The following is a 22415-nucleotide window of genomic DNA, read 5'->3' as shown; positions in this document are numbered from 1 at the left end:
GCTTCCCTTGACAAACTTTCTCCGTTCCTACAAATTTTCCACTGAATGAGTTAAATACATATAAAATACACACTCTATTAATTTCTTTCTCCACAGCAAGTTTCTGGGAAATATTTAGCACCATCTTCACCACTACTGCCTCTAAAATTCTTTGCTGCCATTTTCATATTATTCTATTTTCTCCCCTCAAAAAAGCTCCTGCTCCAATTCCCTCATACCTTCCAAAAACTTCCATCTTTAAGAACATCAATGCACAGAAAGCCTTAGAAGTTTTATAGTGAGCAAATTCTACATTGCTTACATACTTTGTTCCCTTTCAGGTATCTTTAACATCTCAGCAATTAACTTTTTAGTAGTGCTTCAGATACAGGTAATTTATAGACACTATTCTGCTACAAAAATCTCTCTCTTCTCTCTCATGTTATGATGAATAAAGTATTAAATGTAAATTATAAATACATAACAAATCTTGTCTAGATATATGTTATTAATAAAAACTGCAAAAAATATTTATAACTAGGTTTAAGATGAATGTACAATATTACAGCACATAGTGGGTTTTAAGAGTTAACATCACACAGCAGAACAACACATTTTCTTATCTGCAGTCTTCATCTCAGAAGCAAGCCCTTGAAGAAACAATGTATCTCAGCAACACTAGTGCAGGGAAGGGGCATGGGGGGGGGGGGGGGGGGGGATGAGGAGGGCAAATAACACTGAAGTTTAAAGCAGTGACAACAACATAGAACAATGACAATTACTTGATGCTTTACTGTAATCCTTTTCTCTCTATTTTCACACATATGGATCTAACAGTATCAAATGAAATGACAGCATTAGAAGCAGAGAGTGAAAGAAATAAAGAAATTAAAGCCCATATCCCACATAAGTGCAACTACATGACACTTTGGTTTTCCTCTCTCCACAGAACACATTCCAAAAACTTTTTACATTACTTAGCAGTGTGCCTCTCACCTCCGAAAAATTAAATAAATGTTTGTGCCCTGCACAGACTGACTGGCTTTTGGTTCTGGATTAGAGCCATTCTTTTGCTTATCACATGAGAGTAGCAATTTTTCATTGATTCCCATATAGTGGCACCCACACTGACTCATCCAGTTGTCCAAACGAGCGATAGCAGACTAGTATTCCCTGCACACATAAATGCCAGCAACCTACAGTATTGGACACAATATTCCACATGATTCTGAAGGTAGAAAAACTGTTGTCACAACTTCCATCTGCTGCAAATGGTATTTGAGACAAAAAAAAAGAGGGACTTTAGTTTCTAACATTAAGTCTTAAAGCTCTGCAATCAACATCAGTAACAAAAAAATATGCACAAAAAATTCAATATTAATCAAGGAACATCTTTTAATTTTTGTTGACCTGCTGTCCTCAGTGGTTTGTAATATTATCTTGATAATTTTCATGTCAGGTCCATCTATGCGCAACTGAATACGACCAGTTTTATCATGCCAGATATGTCTCACCTAACATGACAATCATCGACATAAAATTCAGGAACTTTTATCTTTCACTCAACTTGAACCTCAAACTACAACCATAATTAAAAACAGTAGCAGGACAATAACTTGTCAGTTCATCACTTACAATGAAACAAAATTTTATCTAATTGATAGATATGCGTCTAAAGTAAATATTTTCCTTCCACATTTGTGTGCCAGTTGTGAAAATTCTGAATAAAACTAGTACATTCATTTGGATAAATGGAAAGGGGAAGTCCAATGTACCACATGTTAACATTATTATATTGCTAATAACATTCTGGTATATCACCCGATTGCCAAAATACCCAACAAGTGTTACACAGAAATTCTCAAACTTGCTTATGGCTATTAATTATGTACGAAAAAATATCTGCTGGGTCAGATTTTAATTTCAATATAATGGCAACACCAAACTTAAGTAGTAGCTCATGGTTTCAGTATCTGCCACAGCGTAGATTTCATCACAGGGCTCAACGCTAATACATCAAGGGCAATAAATAAATTAACAATAATTAGTGTTGGTAAGTATAATTTTCAAGACACCTACCACTAATTTATCTTGTTGGATCATGAGCACAGCAGAGCATTGGGACAGTAAACAGTCTGCCACAACTAAGAGCCAAATTTTATCGTCTCATAAAATAATTTCTGGTTGACTGGAATACATTCTTCAAATTAACTTTTTGTGTGAGTGGTTCACAGTCATAAAATGTTTTGAAAGAGCTCACGGGCACCTTTGACCGTTCATAAAACCCACTACCATAATTTCAGCCGTGTATCCATTATCAAGTGGTATACTGCAAAAGTTGTGTCATTATCACATCTATATGCTGAGTATTTAATGTTGCTATTAGCTTTTGCATAACTAACATTAAATCAGTACACAGATTCACTGCCTTAATGGGCAGCCTCATTTGCCATTAGCAGTGACCATGTGTAGTGAACTCATGTTATTTATGCAAAAGATAACAGCAAAGTTAAATACTCAGCATAGGGGCATGTCAATGACATACATACATACTAGAAATTTTTTAAACTTCTGACATGTGCTGAATAACAATTACTGCAGTATCCCACTTCATTATAACTACACATTTGTAATTGCAATAATTATGTTATGAATAAATAGTTTTTATAGTCAAAGGTATGAATAAATAGTTTTTACAGTCAAAGGTAACCATGATGTCTTTTAAATACCCTCTTTGAAGTTTTGAAGATAGCTGGAATACAGTAAAAGTAATGAAAGATACTCTACAACTCGTACAAAAACCTGAATGCAATCCTAAGAGTCAAAGGACTTGAAATGGAGGTGGGAGTTGAGAAGTGAATGGAACAGGGCTGTACCCTGTCTTCCATGTTATTCAGTCTGCACCTTGAGCAAGCAGTATACAAAACCACAGAGAAATTTGGAAATGAAATTAATTACAGGAGATGAAATTAAAACTCTGATGTTTGGCAATGACACTGCAATTTTGTCAGAGACAGCAAAGGAGATTGAACAGTAGTTGAATGGAATACATGCCTTGAAAAAGGGATTACCAAAATGTAAACTAACAAAAGTAAAACAAGGGTGATGGAGTACAGTCTTTCATGAGGGAATTAGACTATGGAATGAGAGACAGAAAATAGCTGATAGGTTTTGCTGTTGTTGAGAAAAATAATTGATGATGGTAGACATAAAGCAGACATAAAACAATATACAACAGAGAGTGTCAATAGCAAGCAGGAGCTTTCTGAAAAAGAGAAATGTGTTGACACTGAATATATATGAGGGTAGCAACTTTAATAGTAGCAACTATTTATTTATAGCTCGTACAAAATAGATACGTGTTTCAAAGTTTTATTGACCTTCAAAGTAGTCAGCAGCATTGTGTATAACCCATTGCCAGCAATGTGGAAGTCACAGGATACTCTTAGCAGTGTCAGATGTGTTGACAGTTCGAGCAGCGCGGCCTATTGCCCAACAAATTTGTAGCAGTTCTGAAGCAAATAACGTGAAGTGTTTCCTTCAATTTAGAAATAGAGTTGAACTCATGATGGCTTAAGTCGGAGGAGTGCGGTAGGTGGTATAACACTTAGCAGCCCCATCAGTCAAACAAATCAGTAACAGCTTGCACTGTAAGTGCTTAAGCATTGTCCTGCAAAATTATGACCAGGTCCTGCAGAAAGTGTCATCGTTTCTGTCTCTATGCCGTTCATTTTTGGAACACAACCTATGACCAGCTTACAGACAGAAGTGATGACACTTACTGCAGACATGACCATCATTTTGCAAGACAGTGCTCAAGCATGTACAATGCAAGCTGTTACTGATTTGTTTGACTGATTGGGCTGCTAAGTGCCATACCACCTGCTGCACTCCCCTGACTTAAGTCCTTGTGAGTTCAACTCGATTTCTGAACTGAAGGAAACACTTCATGGCATTCGCTTCTGAACTGCTACAAATTCATCGGGCAATAGACCACGCCGCTCAAACTGTCAACACAACTGGCACTGCTACTAGTATCCTACGACTTCCACATCGCTGGCAACTGGTTATACACAATGCTGGTGACTACTTTGAAGGTCAGTAAAACTTTTAAACACGTATCTATTTTGTACGAGCTGTTGATAGAGCACTTGCCCGCGAAAGGCAAAGGTCCCGAGTTCGAGTCTCGGTCCAGCACACAGTTTTAATCTGCCAGGAAGTTTCATATCAGCGCACACTCCACTGCAGAGTGAAAATCTCACTCTGGAAACATCCCCCAGGCTGTGGCTAAGCCATGTCTCCACAATATCCTTTCTTTCAGGAGTGGTAGTTCTGCAAGGTTCGCAGGAGAGCTTCTGTTAAGTTTGGAAGGTAGGAGACGAGGTACTGGCAGAAGTAAAGCTGTGAGGATGGAGTGTGAGTCGTGCTTGGGTAGCTCAGTTGGTAGAGCACTTGCCCGCGAAAGGCAAAGGTCCCGAGTTCGAGTCTCGGTCTGGCACACAATTTTAATCTGCCAGGAAGTTTCATATCAGCGCACTCTCCGCTGCAGAGTGAAATCTCATTTTGGAAGCTGTAAATAAATAGTTGCCACTATTAATGTTCCAACCCTCGTATAAGTGTTAAAGTCTTTCCTGAAAGTATTTGTGTGGAATGATACGTTCCATGGAAGTAATACGTGGATGATAAATAGCAAAGCAATAGTAAAATAGAAGCTTTTGAAATGCGGTGCTACAGGAAAATGCAGAAGATTAGATGGCTAGATCAGGTAACTAATGAAAGAGTACTGAATCAAATTTGGGAAAACGGAAGTTAATGGCACACCCTGATATAAAGAAGGGGTAGGTGACAGGACACATCCTTTGGCATCAAAGAACAATTAATTTGCTAATGGAATGTGGGAGGGAGGGAGCAAGGGGGGAGAACACATGTGCAACAGGGGAGGGGCAGTATTGCAAGGGAAAGGGGGGGGGGGGGCAGACTTGATTACAGTAAGCAGTTTGAAGTAGATGTAGATTGCACATGTTAGGCAGGGATGAAGACTTTTGCACAGAACAGATGAGCAACAACAAGGAAAGGCTACATGTTTTACTCACTGATCTGTTCCATAGGAAAAATGAACAGCTTTTATCAAACAATGGTGAACAAAAGAACTGGTAAATTAAAATGGCTTAGTCCTCAACATTGAAGCCATTTACATAACCCGAGTAATTGAGTATGGTGAGACAGAAGAGATAAATCTACACTAATAAGATGCTGAAAGAACCCAATCATAATGAAAAATAAATTATTCAGGTTAACCAAATTTTTTGGCCACACTGATTAAAGCTGCTCAACATAAATTACAACAACATTTATAGAGAGGAGGCAATATATTTGTATACCTGTAAATCTGCACAGCTACCCTCGCCCTCAAAAGTGCTGTGATACTGCAATGATATTTTCACATATTCATCAGGAGAATAAAAAATGGAGTCATTTTTTATTTCACCTCTCTGCTCAGGAAGTTCTGGCTTTGAATCTGTATGCACACTGTAGAACTGACGCCGCCGTAGCATTTCATCTGTAACAGAATGAACCTTTTGTAAACAGTTATAAAGGACTTAAACTCACTCTTTTTATACAAAAAAAACCATATGCAAGAGATCAAGAAAAATCTGAAAAGAATTACATAGTCCCTATGACAGTCAGTTCACACAGCAGACAGTTCTGCCCTCCCTCACCCTCATTCTCTCTCTGCAAATATATGTCAACAGGCTGAGGGATAACCCAAATATCTCCATGTCCCCCCTTTTCTAATTTTATACACATTTAATAATATTACTCAAACAAGATCTCAAACCACTGCTGATGCTCAGAAGGGCACCACTTAGAGATATGGCCTCATAAAACTTTTCCTCTGACTCATTTCTGTTTTTTATATGAACAACCAGCAGCTTAAAGGTACGTGTTTCTTAATATTCTATATCCTAATACCCACTTTCCTAGAAATATGATAATAGAAAAGAATCCTGTGTGCCTAAGTTTCATATAACAACAGCTTCTGTCTGAATACCAACATTTTCATATGCCCTAATTAAACGAGTTAATGGATGTGGAGAGATTTTATTTACTCTACTAAATTTGCTTAATATCTGATAGTCAAGATTTTTAAACTATCATCTCTGTTTTGTTTACCAGGCAAATACTACAGGCGGAAATTTCTTCCACCACTAGCTATATCCAAGTCAAACACCAACATTGGTGTGCTTACTCATACCAAAATGGCTATAATTAAAACAGTTTTATGGCTGATGTTTCACTGAACATCTGTCAACCAAGACACGATTTTGTTTCGTGTTGTGAAACAAATCACTGATTTAAGCAATCAGCTCAGCTCTGGTAGCAATTTGAGTAATGTACATCAAATACTCAATGTGCCTCCAAAGAGAAAAGAAGGGGTATTAAAGCTGGACCATGCACTGCCTATTCCATAGGTCTTCCTCAGCTTACCTCATGTTCTTCAAAGTTAACAATTATCTGTGATTACACAGCAATATTAAGCTGTTTCTGGTTCAAATGGCTCTAAGCACTATGGGACTTAACATCTGAGGTCATCAGTCCAGTCCCCTAGACTTAGAACTACTTAAACCTAACAAACCTAAGGACATCACACACATCCATGCCTGAGGCAGGATTTGAACCTGTGACCATAGCCACAGCGCGGTTCCAGACTAAAGTGCCTAGAACCGCTCGGCCACAGTGGCCGGCTAGCTGTTTCTGGAGCTCCATTATAATGAAACCAGAGGTTGTGATACACAGCACGAAATACAGTAGACAGTATGTGTGTAAAGTGTGGCATGGATAAAATAAAAGTAAGCTGCTCCAGATAAGCACGTAGTGTCTGCAACTTCATAAATTTGAACAAATGCAGACAGTTATTTCATAACACCGAAAAGTTACATATCTTGTGCTCACAGTACAGTATAAGTGTAGACCAGATGTGGCTTGATTTCAAAGAAATAGTATCGGCAGAAATTGAGAGATTTATACCAAATAAATTAACAAACAATGGAGCTGATCCTCCTTGATACACAAAACGAGTCAGAACACTGTTGCAGGAACAACGAAACAAACATGCCAAATTCAAACAGATGCAAAATCCCCACCATTGGCTATTTTTTACAGAAGCTCAAAATTTAGTGTGGACTTCAATGCGAGATGCTTAACTTTGTCTCAAAACCTCGCAGAAAATCCAAAGAGATTCTGGTCATATGGTTGGTTGGTTTAAAAGAGGGGGAAAGGGACCAAACTACGAGGTCATCGGTCCCATGTTCCTAATAAAACAATGCCACAAGTGTAAGAATAAAATAGACGAGACGTATAACACAAAACGGACAGAAAGGAAAGACCACAAGAACAAAGGAAAGGCAACAAACACTAAAAGGAACAAAAGAGTACAAGAGAGCAACAGAGAGATGCAAGAAACAGTTAGGAGAGAGTAAAACAAGGAAGCAGATTACAGTGGCTGGCCAACTACGAAAATAAAAAGGAAGAGCCGGCCATCCTGCAACACATTAAAACCTTCATTCTAAAAGCACTAGCGTGGAGGACACACAGGGACAAAGGACAGGCACTAAAACTCAGATCAAATGATAAAATCCACCCTCACGGATGAAACATAAAACCAAATCAGGCGATGAGGCGTTGTCTGCTAAAATCAATGATAATGAGTCTGGCAACCGAAGATGAAGTCACAGGGCAGCCAGAGAAGGACATAGCAGAAGAATATGAGCCACTGTCAACCGGGCGCCGCACCAATACTAAGGTGGGTCTTCACGGCGCAGGAGGTAGCCATGGGTCGCCCATGCATGGCCAATGCAGAGCCTGCAGAGAACCACAGAGTCCCTGTGAGACGCCCTCATTGAGGACTTCCACACATTTGTGGTCCCCTTAATGGCTCACAGTTTGTTGTGCGTACTGAGATTTTGCCATTCCGTCTCCCAAAGCTGAAAAACCTTGCGGCGTAATAACAAACTCAGCTCAGTTGCGGGGATGCCCATCTCCAGAAGTGGTTTCCGTGTAGCCTGTTTGGACAGCCTGTCAGCAAGTTCGTTTCCGGGGATTCCGACATGACCAGGGGTCCAGACGAACACCATTGAACAACTGGACCGTTCCAGAGCATAGATGGACTCCTGGATGGACGCTACCAAAGGATGACGAGGATAGCACTGGTCAATAGTTTTCAGGCTGCTCAATGAGTCAGTACATAAAAGAAAAGACTCCCCGGGGCATGAATGGAGATACTGAAGTGCACGAGAAATGGCCACCAGCTCTGCAGTGAATACATTGCAGCCATCAGGTAAGGAATGCTGTTCAATATGACCTCTGTGAAGCCAATGCAACCATCAGCCATCGAGCCGCTAGTGTAAACCATTTCAGAGCCCCAGAACACATCAAGAATCGAGAGGAAGTGACAGCGTGGAGCTGCAGGGTTAATGGAGTTGTTAGAGCCACGTGCAAGGTCCTGACAAAGCTGCGGCCGAGGCGTACACCATGGAGGCGTACGTGAACAGACCGCAAGTAGAGGTGGTAAAGGGAAGGACTCTAGTTCAGAGAGAAGGGACCGCACGCAAACTGCAATCGTTAGCCCCAACCTGGGCCACTGATGCGGAAGATGGACTGCTGTGGGTGGGAAAAGGAGATGGTAATTCGGATGGTCAGGGGAACTACGAATGTGTGCTGCATAACTGGAAAGCAGTTGCGCACATCTGATCTGTTATGGAAGGACCCCAGCCTCCACCAGTATGCTGGACACCGGACTCATTCTAAAAGCTCCTGTCACCAGTCGAACCCCACAGTGGTGCACAGCGTCGAGTAAATACAAAGCTGAAAGCGCTGCCAAACCATAAACCACACTCCAATAGTCAATTCAGGATTGGACAAGGGCTCTATAGAGCCGCAGCATCGTAGAGCGATCTGCACCCCAATTGGTGTTGCTTAGGCAACATAGGGCATTGAGCTGCTGCCAGCACTTCTGCTTAAGCTGACGAAGATGAGGGAGCCAAGTCAATCGAGCGTCAAAAACCAGTCCTAGAATAAATATGTCTCCACTACAGTGTGTGGATCGTCATTAAGGTAAAGTGCTGGTTCTGGATGAACAGTATGACGCCGACAGAAGTGCATGACACATGAACGTGCGGCTAAAAACTGGAAGCTGTGGGCTAGAGCCCATGACTGCGCCTTGTGGAAAAATTGAGAGACACTCAATACAGAGCCCTGCGGGACTCCATTCTCCTGGATATGAATGGAACTATAGGAAGCACCAATTTGGACACGGAAAGTATGGAGCAACAGGAAGTTTGCGATAAAAATTGGGAGCGGGCCCCGGAGACCGCACTCATACAATGTGGCAAGGATATGATGTCACCTGGTCGAGTTGTACGCTTTACGTAAGTCAAGAAAGACGGCAACCAGGTGTTGTCATCTGGAAAAGGCTGTTCGGATGGCAGACTCTATGGACACAAGATTATCAGTGGTAGAGCGACCCTGACGGAAGCCGCCCTGACATGACTCCAGGACCCTACCCAACCGCCAACATACCATACTTACCAGTAGCTTACAAAGAATGTCGGTGAGGCTGATGGGCCAATAGCTTTCCACATCGAGTGGGTTTTTACCGGGTTTGAGCACCAGAATGGTGGTGCTCTCATGCCATTGCGATGGAAAGACGCCATCGCACGAGATCCGGTTGAAGATGACGAGGAGACATCGCTTGGAGTCAGATGAGAGATGTTTACTCATCTGGCTGTGGATCCGATCAGGCCCAGGAGCTGTGTCGGGGCAATCTGCAAAGGCACTGAGGAGCTCCCACTCTGTAAATGGGGCATTATAGGATTCACTGTGGTGCGTAGTGAATGAGAGGACATTCCCTTCCAGCCACTGTTTGAGTGTGCATAAGGATGGGGGGTAATTCTCCGACGCAGAGGCTCGAGCAAAGTGTTCGGCAATCGCGTTTGCGTCTGTAGATAACACGTCATTTAGCGTAACACCGGGGACACCTGTTGGGGCCTGGTACCCAAAAACACGTTTGATACTTGCCCAGACTTGGGAAGGTGACATATGGCACCCAATGATCGAGATGTATCTCTCCCAACACTCCTGCTTCCATCGTTTGATAAGTTGGCGAATGTGGGCACAGAGCTGTTTAAAGGCTATGAGGTGCTCCAGGGAAGGGTGCCACTTATGCCACTGTAGAGCTCGCCAACGCTCCTTAATTGCTTCAGCAACTTCCGGCGACCACCAAGGGACTGCCTTACGCCTTGGGCACCCTAAAGAGCGAGGGATCGGGTTTTCTGCAGCAGAAACAATTGTCGTAGTCACCTGCTCAACCATCACATCGATGTTACCATGTGGAGGAGTTCATCAGTGACATCAGAGGTGAAAGTTCCCCAGTCCGCCTTGTTTAAAGCCCATATGGGCAGGCCTCCCTGGGCCTGAAGCTGGGAAGTGACATGAAGATGAGGAAGTGGTCACTACCATACAGATCATTATGTGCTCTCCAGTGGATAGATGGGAAAGTCCTGGGCTACAAATTGATAAATTACTGGCAGAGTAACTACCATGAGTCACACTGAAATGTGTGGCGGCCCCAGTATTTAAGAGGCAGAGGTCAAACTGAGACAGTAAAGTTCCGACATCTCTGCCTCAGCCAGTAAGCATGGTGCCACCCTGCAAGGAGTTATGGACATTAAAATCTCCCAAAAGTAGGAAAGGTTTAGGGAGTTGATCTATCAGTGCAGCTAATACATCCACAGGTACTGTACCATCTGGAGGAAGATATAAATTGCAAACAGTTATTTGCTGTGTCATTGTCATTCTGATAGCCACAGCTTCAAGAGGGGTTTGAAAGGGCACATGTTCACTTCGGACTGAGTTTAGGACATAACTCCACCTGACACTCGACTATAGTTGCTACAGTTACTGTAATATCCCTTATAGCTGCAGAGGGCAGGGGTCCGCATTGCCGGGAACCAGGTTTCCTAGAGGGCAACGCAGATAGCAGGTGTAAAGCCAACAGCTGCCGTACGCATAGGATACAGGTGTTCAAATTTGCTCTTAGCCTCAGTGTAGGTCAGTCGGTCCTGGGTCTTGTACTCCATGATTTTCCTTTCTTTCTGGATACTTCTGCAGTCCAGCGAGCAAGGCGAATGGTGCTCTCCGCAGCTGGCACAGATGGGAGGCGGGGCACATGGAGTATTGGGATGTGATGGGCATCCGCTATCTCGACATGTGACGCTGGAAATACAGCGGGAAGACATACGGCCGAACTTCCAGCACTTAAAGCATCACAGCGGTAGACCATCACCTTGACCTTCTCGGGCAATGTATCACCCTCAAAGGTCAAGATGAAGGCACCAGTGACAACCTGATTATCCCTTGGACCCTGGTGGACACGCCGGACGAAATGTACACCTCACCTCTCTAAATTGGCGTGCAGCTCATCGTCGAACTGCAAAAGAAGGTCCCTGTGAAATATGATACCCTGGACCATATTTAAGCTCTTATGGGGTGTGATGGTTACAGAAACATCCCCCAGCTTGTCACAAGCGAGTAACTACCATGACTGGGTAGAGGATGCTGTTTTGATCAAGACTGACCCAGATCTCATTTTAGACACGCCCTCCACCTCCCCGAACTTGTCCTGTAAATGCTCAACAAAATACTGAGACTTCATCGTTACGAAAGATTCCCCATCAGCTCTCAAACATACAAGGTACAGGAGCAAATAAGATCCACTGCCATCCTTAGCCTGACGTTCCTCCCGTGGCGTGGCCAGAGAGGGGAACGATTTGGGGTCATACTTCTGTGCGTTGAATCGAGCTCGTGAACACTTAGAGACTGCTGGTGTTTCATCACCAGTAAGAGATAATGGACTATGCTTAATTGCGTGTCATCTGACCTGATGCCACCCATCTCGACAAGGGGCCCTTCCCACGGACGCCTCCCAGACACAGCAAAGGCCACCGGCAGAAGGGCCGTTGCTCAGTCCCAGTGCCCCAGGGGGATGGGCATCTACCCCTTACATACGTGGGGAGTTAACGGCGCAGGCATCAGCAGAGCGATCCCTGTGTGGTCAGGCAGCTACAGCCAACAGGGTACATGGCAGCCCCACCACAACGGACTGGCTACCGTGCTGGATATTAGGTGCAAAGAAGTCCATGGTCATTGTTGACACAGAAAGCAACACTGCATATTGCATGGTGGAAAACGCACCCAGGAAGGTGTCCTCGCCCAAGAGATGAAGAATGGGTGGGACTGCAATGCGACGACGAGAAAGTGGGCTAAAGATCTCAATGCACGATGGACACAATGCACCATGTAAGGTGCCCTTCCCCAATTGGCTCACTCTTCAGGAAAAGTTGGAAGTACGGAGGTCAAACCCTACAGGGGACCATCACATAAAAGTCTAAACATGTGAAACTCCTTTTAGTCGCCTCTTAGGACAGGCAGGAATGCCTTGGGCCTATTCTAACCCCAAGACCCGTGGGCAGGGGGGGGGGGGTCTGGTCGTATGTTAGTGGCAAGACACAATCAATGCCTTCTCTGTGCAACAGCAATGGAGATACTATCAAAGGCAGAGCTGCCAAAGCAGAGCTCCTAAGCACAGCCTTCCAAAATGCCTTCACAATAGAAGACAAAGTAAATATTCCAGAATTAGAATCAAGAACAGCTGCCAACATGAGTAACATATAAGTAAATATCCTCGGAGTAGTGAAACAACTTAAATCACTTAATAAAAGCAAGTCTTCTGGTCCAGACTGTATACCAATTAGGTTCCTTTCAGAGTATGCTGATACAATAGCTCCATATTTAACAATCATATATACAACCATTCACTCGACAAAAGATCCATACACAAAGGCTGGAAAGTTGCACAGGTCACACCAATATTAATGGCGGTGGTGGTGGTGGTAGTGGTAGTAGTAGTGGTGGTGGTGGTGGTGGTGGTGGTGGTGGTAGTGGTAGTAGTAGTAGTAGTAGTAGTAGTAGTAGTAATACATTAAATTACAGGCCCATATTATTAACATCAATGTGGAGCAGGATTTTGGAACACATATTGTGTTCGATTGTTATGAATTACCTCGAAAACAATGGTCTATTGACACACAGTCAACTTGGATTTAGAAAACATCGTTCTTGTGAAATACAACTAACTCTTTGTTCGCAAGAAGTGTTGAGTGCTATAGGCAAGGGATTTCAGATTGATTCTGTATTTCTGGATTTCCGGAAGGCTTTTGACACTGTACCATACAAGCGGCTTGTAGTGAAATTGTTTGCTTATGGAATATTGTTTCAGTTATGTGACTGGATTCATGATTTCCTGTCAGAGAGGTCACAGTTTGTAATAAATGATGGAAAGTCACTGAGTAAAACAGACGTGATTTCTGGCATTCACCATGGTAGTTTTATAGACCTTTTGCTGTTCCTTACCTATATAAACAATTTTCAAGACAATCTGAGCAGCCGTCTTAGGTTGTTTGCAGATGATGCTGTCGTTTATCAATTAATAAAGTCATCAGAAGATCAACACGAACTGCAAAACAATTTGGAAAAGATATCTGTATGGTGTGAAAATTGGCAGCTGACCCTAAATAGTGAAAAGTGTGAGGTCATCCACATGAGAGTGCTAAAAGGAATCCGTTAAACTTCGGTTACATGATAAATCAGTCAAATATAAAGGCCATAAATTCAACTAAATACCTAGGAATTACAATTACAAACAACTTAAACTGGAGGGAACACACAGAAGATGTTGTGGGGAAGGCTAACCAAAGACTGTATTTTACTGGCAGGACACTTGAAAATGTAACATATCTACTAAGGAGACTGCCTACACTACACTTGTTCGTCCTCTTTTAGAATAATGCTGCCCGGTGTGGGATCCTTACCAGATAGGATTGACGGAGTACATCAGAAAAGTTCAAAGAAGGGAGGCAGTTTTTGTATTATTGCAAAATAGGGGAGAGAGTGTCACTGAAATGATACAGGATTTGGGGTGGACATAATTAAAACAAAGGTGTTTTGCGTTGCCACGGAATCTTCTCACGAAATTCCAACCACCAACTTTCTCCTCCGAATGCAAAAATATTTTGTTGACACTGACCTACATAGGGAGAAATGATCACCATGAGAAAATAAGGGAAATCAGAGCTTGTACAGAAAGATATAGGTGTTCGTTCTTTCTGCATGCTATATGAGATTGGAATAATGGAGAATTGTGAAGGTGGTTCGACGAACCCCCTGCCAAGCACTTAAATGTGATTTGCAGAGTATCCATGTAGATGTAGATGTATGCACACTGGCTGAAGCTGCATGGCAAACTATCTAGAGTCTAGCATCCTCACACTTCAATGTTCTCATATCACATCTGTCATTAACAACATGTTCGGGACAAAGCCTTTCCAGTTCTCAAAGGCACTATACGAGTCGTACATAGATTTTGTGGTAGGATGTCTCCCCTTAGGAAACAAGAACACAAATGTCTTCCACTGACCCTGCCTCTGCCCCCCCTCACCTTAATATAGTGACATCAGTGAAATGAAACAATTTGTAGTTTGTCGAAGGCTTAAGATACACATACACATACATTATGCCTTTTTATGTTCAACTTTCTGCATGTGCTTTAAATAGCGCAGCAAAGGCAAGCATTTCATACATGCCTGTTTTGTCAAAATAGAAGATGCGAGTTAAATACCATAGCTTCCCATCCTTGGGAGAAATCTCTCAATTTATTTGATTCACAGCAGCCAGTGTGGTTATCGTTATTATTATTATTATTATTATTATTTTGTTTGGCCTACTGAGGATCACATAAAATAACCTATGTCTTCTTTATTTTCTCCATTCTTCTTTTACAACACTTTTTCATTCTTTTTGTATGTTTCTCTCTTCTTTCTTCTGTCCATATTATGTCTGTCTTTTCTTTGTTTTCTCCTGGAAGCCCTTGAAACTGTTTACTTTTACTCTGAACTTTTCTCTTTCTCTTATTTCTTCCTCCATTATTCCCATTGTACTCAGGTTTACTTTAACTTCTTTGATCCACATCATACATGTTTCTAAGTTTCTTTCAAAAAAGTTACAAAACCTTTTTGTTATTCTTTTTTCATCTAGCCTTTATAGATGTCCACAGTATACAGCTCTTCTCTTCTTCATTGTGTCTAATATTTGTTCTATTCCTTCAAGAACTTCTTTACTACTTCTTAATTTCAATTTTCCATCATCATATTTTGGTCTCAAGGTTTTCCTGATTTGTTCTTTCCATCTTTCCTATTTCGCTTAATTGTTTGGCTGTATTGAACAAAAGGCATTCTGAAGCATAAAAGCATTCTGATCCAATTAGAGTTTTAGTATCAGAGTTTTGCATTTGTTATTATTATTATTATTATTATTATTATTAAAGCACAACATGAGTAACGCAAGCCAAACTGTAAAATTAATGGTGAAGAGATGACACAATAACCGTTATAATACCAACACACATCAGAAAAGGCAGAGAATAATCTTTTCCCACATTAATACAGCAGCATTGTTGTATATAAAATACTGAAACTATTTTATATTATCAAACAATGTAAAGTCAAGGGTGGAATAACAACAATATTATGAAAAGGCTAGATTGTTACTCACCCCCTATAGGAGATGCTGAGTCACAGACAAGCACAAAAAAAAAGAATGCTATACATTTAAACTTTCGGCAAATGTACCTTATTCTGAAGTAGGAAAAAAAAACACACACACACACACACACACACACACACACACACACACACACGACCAATGTCTCAGGCTGCTGTGCCCAGACTTACTGCGAAAAACTCTCAAAAATGATAGAATTGATGAAGTCTGGAGGAAACAGGTGAAACTTGTGTAAATAGGGTGGAATTCAACTAAAACTGAAGCTAAAACAAAGTCACAGCAAAGAGAAAAATAAATAAAAAGACCATAATCACGGGATGCAGATCAGTGGGTGGATGTGTGTACATACATTGACACAAGCACAACTCGCGCACACGTGACCACTGTCTCAGGCTACTGCGGCCGCACTGGTCTGAGACAGTGGTCAAAAGTGTGTGTGTGTGTGTGTGTGTGTGTGTGTGTGTGTGTGTGTGTGTGTTTTTTCTGTCTCAGAAGAAGGAAGTTTTGGCCCAAACCTTAATTGTATAGCAGTCTTTTTGTTGTGCCTGTCTGTAATTCAAAGTCTCCTCTATACGCTGAGTAGCAGCCTGCCCTTTTCATAATAGAGTTGTTATTTTATATTGTATATAAAGTACAATCAGTTAAATTGTGGCATACTGAAATGAATATGACATAAGTGTTGCACAGTGGTGCATCCTCTCCAGAGATCAAAAATGGAGTGAGTAGGAGTCTGATGATGAGGTTTGCATACTTTGGGAATCAATGCATCATGGTTATGTCATTCCCATCTTGGCTTCATTCATTCCCACCATAGTTTGCAAGTATAAAGAGCCTGAAAAAGTGGCACTGTGATCACTTCCTACTCACAACTTGTTCTCTCTCACTGAAGCATGAATCGGTGTAAGGCAAGTTGTGACTTAGTACAGAAGTCCCGTATTTATTTATTTATTTATTTATTGTTCCGTGGGACCAAATTAAGGAGAAGTCTCCATGGTCATGGAACGAGTCAATACATGGAATTATAACACGATAGTAGAAACAGATAAAATGAAATATAAAAAACATATTCAGGCGATTAGTCTTAAGTCTAAATAAAGAAAATCAACAATGTAACACTGGAATTTGCTTAATTTTTTAGCTCTTCCAGGAGCTCCTCGACAGAATATAAGGAGTGAGCCATGAGGAAACTCTTCAGTTTAGACTTAAAAGAGTTTGGGCTACTGCTAAGATTTTTGAGTTCTTGTGGTAGCTTATCGAAAATGGATACAGCAGAATACTGCACTCCTTTCTGCACAAGAGTCAAGGAAGTGCATTCCACATGCAGATTTGATTTCTGCCTACTATTAACTGAGTGAAAGCTGCTAACTCTTCGGAATAGGCTAATATTGCTAACAACAAACGACATTAAAGAAAATACATACTGTGAGGGCAATGCCAGAATTCCCAGACTATTGAATAGGGGTCGACAAGAGGTTCTCGAACTTACACCACATACAGCTCGAACAGCCCGTTTTTGAGCCAAAAATACCCTTTTTGAATCAGAAGAATTACCCCAAAAAATAATACCATATGACATAAGTGTATGAAAATATGTGAAGTAGACTACTTTTCGTGTTGAACTGTCACTTATTTCAGATACTGTTCTAATGGTAAATAAAGCAGCATTTAGCTTTTGAACAAGATCCTGGACGTGGGCTTTCCACAACAGCTTACTATCTATCCGAACGCCTAGGAACTTGAACTGTTCTGTCTCGCTTACAATATGCCCATTCAGTCTGATCAAAATATCGGTTCTTGTTGAATTGTGAGTTAGAAACTGTAAAAACTGAGTCTTACTGTGATTTAGCATCAAATTATTTTCCACAAGCCACGAACTTATTTCATGAACTACATTATTTCATACTGTTTCAATATTACACACAAGATCCTTCACTACCAAGCTGGTGTCATCAGCAAACAGAAATGTTTTTGAATCATATGTAATACTAGAAGGCATATCATTTATATAAATAAGAAACAGCAGTGGCCCCAGCACCGACCCTTGGGGAACGCCCCACTTAACAGTGACCCATTGGAACTGAACATCACTACCACTCTCAATATTGCGGAGAATTACCTTCTGCTTTCTGTTCTTAAAGTAAGAGGCAAACCAATTGTAAGCTACTCCCCTTACTCCATAATGGTCCAACTTCTGCAGTAATATTTTGTGGTCAACACAGTCAAAAGCCTTCGTTAAATCAAAGAGAACACTTTCTGTTAGCACTGTGCTCAAGTTTCTGGCAGCCTGATGCACTGTATGATCATTGTACCACATGATTTTGTTTGTTTCCATTTTACTTGTTGCAGGAATTGTTATCTGACTTGTTACCGTTATTTTTTACGTGCTACTGAACAATGTCGGAGAAAGTTAGTCGAAAGTTATGAGTTAAATGTTCCATGTTGTTCTCTTGGCCAGGTAATTGCTGTACAAGGGCAATCAAGAGAAATAGTTTGCTCATTACAAGCCTACTTTGAGATAGAAAAACTTAATGGTTCCTCACTGTGCACCTTTAACAAGGTAATCAATATAACTGCTAAGCTTTGAATATAAACAAAAACACTATTGTGATATTGGCAAGGAAATGTTTAAGAAAGAACAGGAAGCTGGGAAAACATCGAAGCTTGAAACTCCATGGAAAAAATGTTGTAGAGGTAAGCAGATAATCAAGATAAACTCATTTGCTGAGGGTGTGATTCACCATCAGGTTTATAATTATTATTGTATAAAGGAACATCCAGCACTCGACAAGTTATTGCCCGCACTTAAGGAGTTAGCTCTTTTCCAATGCAGTCGCATATTGTTATTCACAGTTTTGCACAACCTAGGATTTCCCAATGGACTTTTCTGTGGTCATATGCTGTTGATGGAGAGAGGATTAGCTACACATCAACGCCGATTTTTAAGGCAGACCCTTGGCATGAATATCAAAGTGGTGTGACTTGATGAAATGTGGGTCAATTCTGGTCATGTTCTCAAGCAGGGCTTGGAAGACAACACAACTAAAGAAACAACGAAAATGTCTTCTGGCAAGGGGGACAACTTATTCTCCTTCATGCAGACACCTTGCAAGAGTTTCTCCCAAAATGTAGCCCTTTTTTTAATTGCAAGAAGACAGGATGCTCCTACCCTCCTTATCATTCAGTTGTTATTGACAAGGCAAATACCATGGCAAACTGAGAGGAGGAATTGGCTTCAACATCATGTTGATGTAGGTGATAAAATTACAGAGGTGGAGCTTAAGGGCCTAGTATTCACAACTCTTAATACACAAAATTGACGAGCTGGCAAAAAAAAAATGCAAGCATACAATAATTACACTACCACCTTACTGCTGGCATTTTAACACAAAGTTAATAAAGAACCAAATTAAAGGTTACATTGCCAGGAATAACTATAAATTTGTGTATTTTAAAACTTTTTCTATGTACTGATTGTTCCACAATAAAAACTTATGGCGAACTGTCAGCAGATTCTGTGCCGAAACATTGTGGCAGCAAGTTGTAGACATCCAGCAGTTTGCCCAAAATTTCATGAAACAATAATAAATGTACTCTTTCGGTAGTTGCAGCTCTCACAAAAGAAACTGTTATGAAGGTCACCTGAGGGGAATACAAGAAAGCTATCAAACATACACAGATCACCATGGAAAGAGAATGGCAGAATGAAGTTGTTTTAGAAAATTCAGTTGAAAAGATGATTATTTCAGTAAATAACAACAGTGACATTGATACTTCAAGCATCTGTCCTAGCAAAGTATTACAGCTAAGTAGTAGTAGCAGCTTACTGGTACATTTCTTAAATTCCATGGGTGTTTTCCTTTTTATGAGGTTAATCTCACATTTCTGTAACTGTAAAGTGTTGAGTCAGGCAGTTTGTAGCACAATTGTCATTTCTTCTGAACAGCCAGCTACACAGCTCATTAAAGTGTGAGCTTCCATTGGCAACACGTCAGCAGGGTAGCAATTAGCATAATTAGGTATCTCTGTGTGCTTCTACAGTTTACATCTTAAATTAGTTGTGCTGTGAGAGGTAGGCTCTGTAATACTGTGTGCAGGCACAGGCGGAGAATCTGGCATGTTGCATGGGACACCTCAGGTGTTGTTCCTTTTGCCCACCTGCTCTGCTGCCGAGGCATCTTCCAGTGCACCCAATGTGGTGGGGGTCCGCCCTCACCGCAAGGTGAATGGCATGCAGTGACATATTTGTGCCACTCAAGGGAGAAGGCCACTGTGGAGGCTGGTCAGCTGGCCTTGCCCATTCACCTTGCGGGTGGACAGACAGCCACTCCTTCAGCAGGGTCAAGCAAGCACACATGAGGGGGGAAGAGGGGGTGGGGATTGCTAGTTACTGGGAGCTCCAACGTTAGTTGAGTTATGGAGCCTCTTAGGGAAATAACATTTAGATACGGTAAGAAACCCAATGAGCACTCTGTACATCTGCTTGGGAGGGGAGGGAGGGGGGGACTCATCCAAGATGTGGAGACGGCCTTGCCTGTGGATATCAAGCATACAGGGTGAAGTCGTCTGCAAGTTGTGGCTCAAATCGGCACCAACGACACCTGTCGCCTGGGTCCTGAGGCCACCCTCATTTCATGCAGATGGCTTGCACAAGTGATGAAAGCCTAATGTGTGGGCTGCATGCAGAGCTTGCAGTGTACAGCATTGCTCCAACAGTTAACCAGGTTCCTTGGGTTTGGAGCAAGTGGAGGGTCTCAGCCAAAGGCTTCATCAACTCTGTGATGGTTTTGGTTGCAGATTTCTGGACCTGAGTTATCAGGTGGAGAACTGTGGGACTCACCCTGATACATCAGGGGTGCACCACACAAATGAAGCAGCTACTCGGGTAGCGGAGTACTTGTTGAGTGTATATGGTACTCTGATAAACACTCACCAGTTGACGCACCAATAGTGAAGTCAGACTGTCGAAATTTTATCAGTAAATTGTCAAAATATTCACAACAACCCCCCCATGAACCATGGACCTTGCTGTTGGTGGGAAGGCTTGCGTGCTTCAGCGATACAGATAGCCGTACCGTAGGTGCAACCACAACAGAGGGGTATCTGTTGAGAGGCCAGACAAACGTGTGGTTCCTGAAGAGGGGCAGCAGCCTTTTCAGTAGTTGCAGGGGCAACAGTCTGGATGATTGACTGATCTGGCCTTGTAACACTAATCAAAACTGCCTTGCTGTTGTGGTACTGCGAACGGCTGAAAGCAAGGGTAAACTACAGCCGTAATTTTTCCCGAGGGCATGCACCTTTACTGTATGGTTAAATGATGATGGTATCCTCTTGGGTAAAATATTCCGGAGGTAAAATAGTCCCCCATTCGGATCTCTGGGCGGGGACTACTCAAGAGGACATCACTATCAGGAAAAAGAAAACTGGCGTTCTACGGATCGCAGCGTAGAATGTCAGATCCCTTAATCAGGCAGGTAGGTTAGAAAATTTAAAAAGGGAAACGATAGGTTAAAGTCAGATATAGTAGGAATTAGTCAAGTTCGGTGGCAGGAGGAATAAGGCCTTTGGTAGGCGAATACAGGGTTATAAATACAAAATCAAATATGTGTAATGCAGGAGTAGGTTTAATAATGAATAAAAAAAATAAGAGTACAGGTAAGCTACTACAAACAGCATAGTGAATGCATTCTTGTGGCCGAGATAGACACGAGGCCCATGCCTACAACAGTGGTACAAGTTTATATGCCAACTAGCCCTACAGATGATGATGAAATTGATGAAATATATGATGAGATAAAAGAAATTCTCCAGATAGCGAAGGGACTGGAATTCGATAGTAGGAAAAGGGAGAGAAGGTAACGTAGTAGGTGAATATGGACTGGGGGAAGAAATGATAGAGGAAGCCACCTGGTAGAATTTTGCACAGAGCATAACTTAATCATAGCTAACACTTGGTTCAAGAATCATAAAAGAAGGTTGTATACATGGAAGAACCCTGGAGATACTAGAAGTTATCAGATAGATTATATAATGGTAAGACAGAGATTTAGGAACCAGGTTTTAAATTGTAAGACATTTCCAGGGGCATATGAGGACTCTGACCACAATCTATTGGTTATGAACTGTAGATTAAAACTGAAGAAACTGAAATTTGTGGGAAATTAAGGAGTTGGGGCCTAGATAAACTGAAAGAACCAGACGTTGTACAGAGCTTCAGGGAGAGCATAAGGGAACAATTCACAGAAATGGGGGAAAGAAATACAGTAGAAGAAGAATGGGTAGCTTTGAGGGATGAAGTAGTGAAGGCAGCAGAGGATCAAGTAGGTAAAAAGACGAGGGCTACTAGAAATCCTTGGGTAACAGAAGAAATATTGAATTTAATTAATGAAAGGAGAAAATATAAAAAGGCAGTAAATGAAGCAGGCAAACAGGAATACAAACGTCTCAAAAATGAGATTGACAGAAAGTGCAAAATGGCTAAGCAGGGATGGCTAGAGGACAAATGTAAGGATGTAGAGGCTTATCTCACTAGGGGTAAGATAGATACTGCCAACAGGGAAATTAAAGAGACCTTTGGAGAAAAGAGAACCACTTGTATGAATATCAAGAGCTCAGATGGAAACCCAGTTCTAAGCAAAGAAGGGAAAGCAGAAAGGTGGAAGGAGTATACAGGGGGTCTATACAAGGGCGATGTACTTGAGGACATTATTATGGAAACGGAAGAGGATGTGGATGAAGGTGAAATGGGAGATATGATACTGCGT

At 41.6% G+C, this 22415-nt stretch overlaps 1 protein-coding gene across 2 annotated transcripts in view; it reads right to left on the bottom strand.

The window, feature by feature from the left end:
* The window catches only part of LOC126183817 (uncharacterized), a 72642-nt gene that overhangs the window by 26092 nt on the left and 24135 nt on the right, over positions 1 to 22415 (bottom strand). Inside the window, exon 4 of one of the 2 annotated variants that reach the window (XM_049926068.1) lies at positions 5361 to 5539. In XM_049926068.1, coding sequence (XP_049782025.1) covers positions 5361 to 5539 — 179 coding nt within the window. Of the gene's footprint in view, positions 1 to 975; positions 1095 to 5360; positions 5540 to 22415 lie in introns of those variants that run through there. The other variant, XM_049926069.1, reaches the window with a different exon arrangement.

The sequence above is a fragment of the Schistocerca cancellata genome, chromosome 4 (genome assembly GCF_023864275.1).
Source record: "Schistocerca cancellata isolate TAMUIC-IGC-003103 chromosome 4, iqSchCanc2.1, whole genome shotgun sequence".
Lineage (NCBI taxonomy): Eukaryota > Metazoa > Arthropoda > Insecta > Orthoptera > Acrididae > Schistocerca > Schistocerca cancellata.
This window is presented reverse-complemented; position numbering and strand designations above follow the sequence as displayed.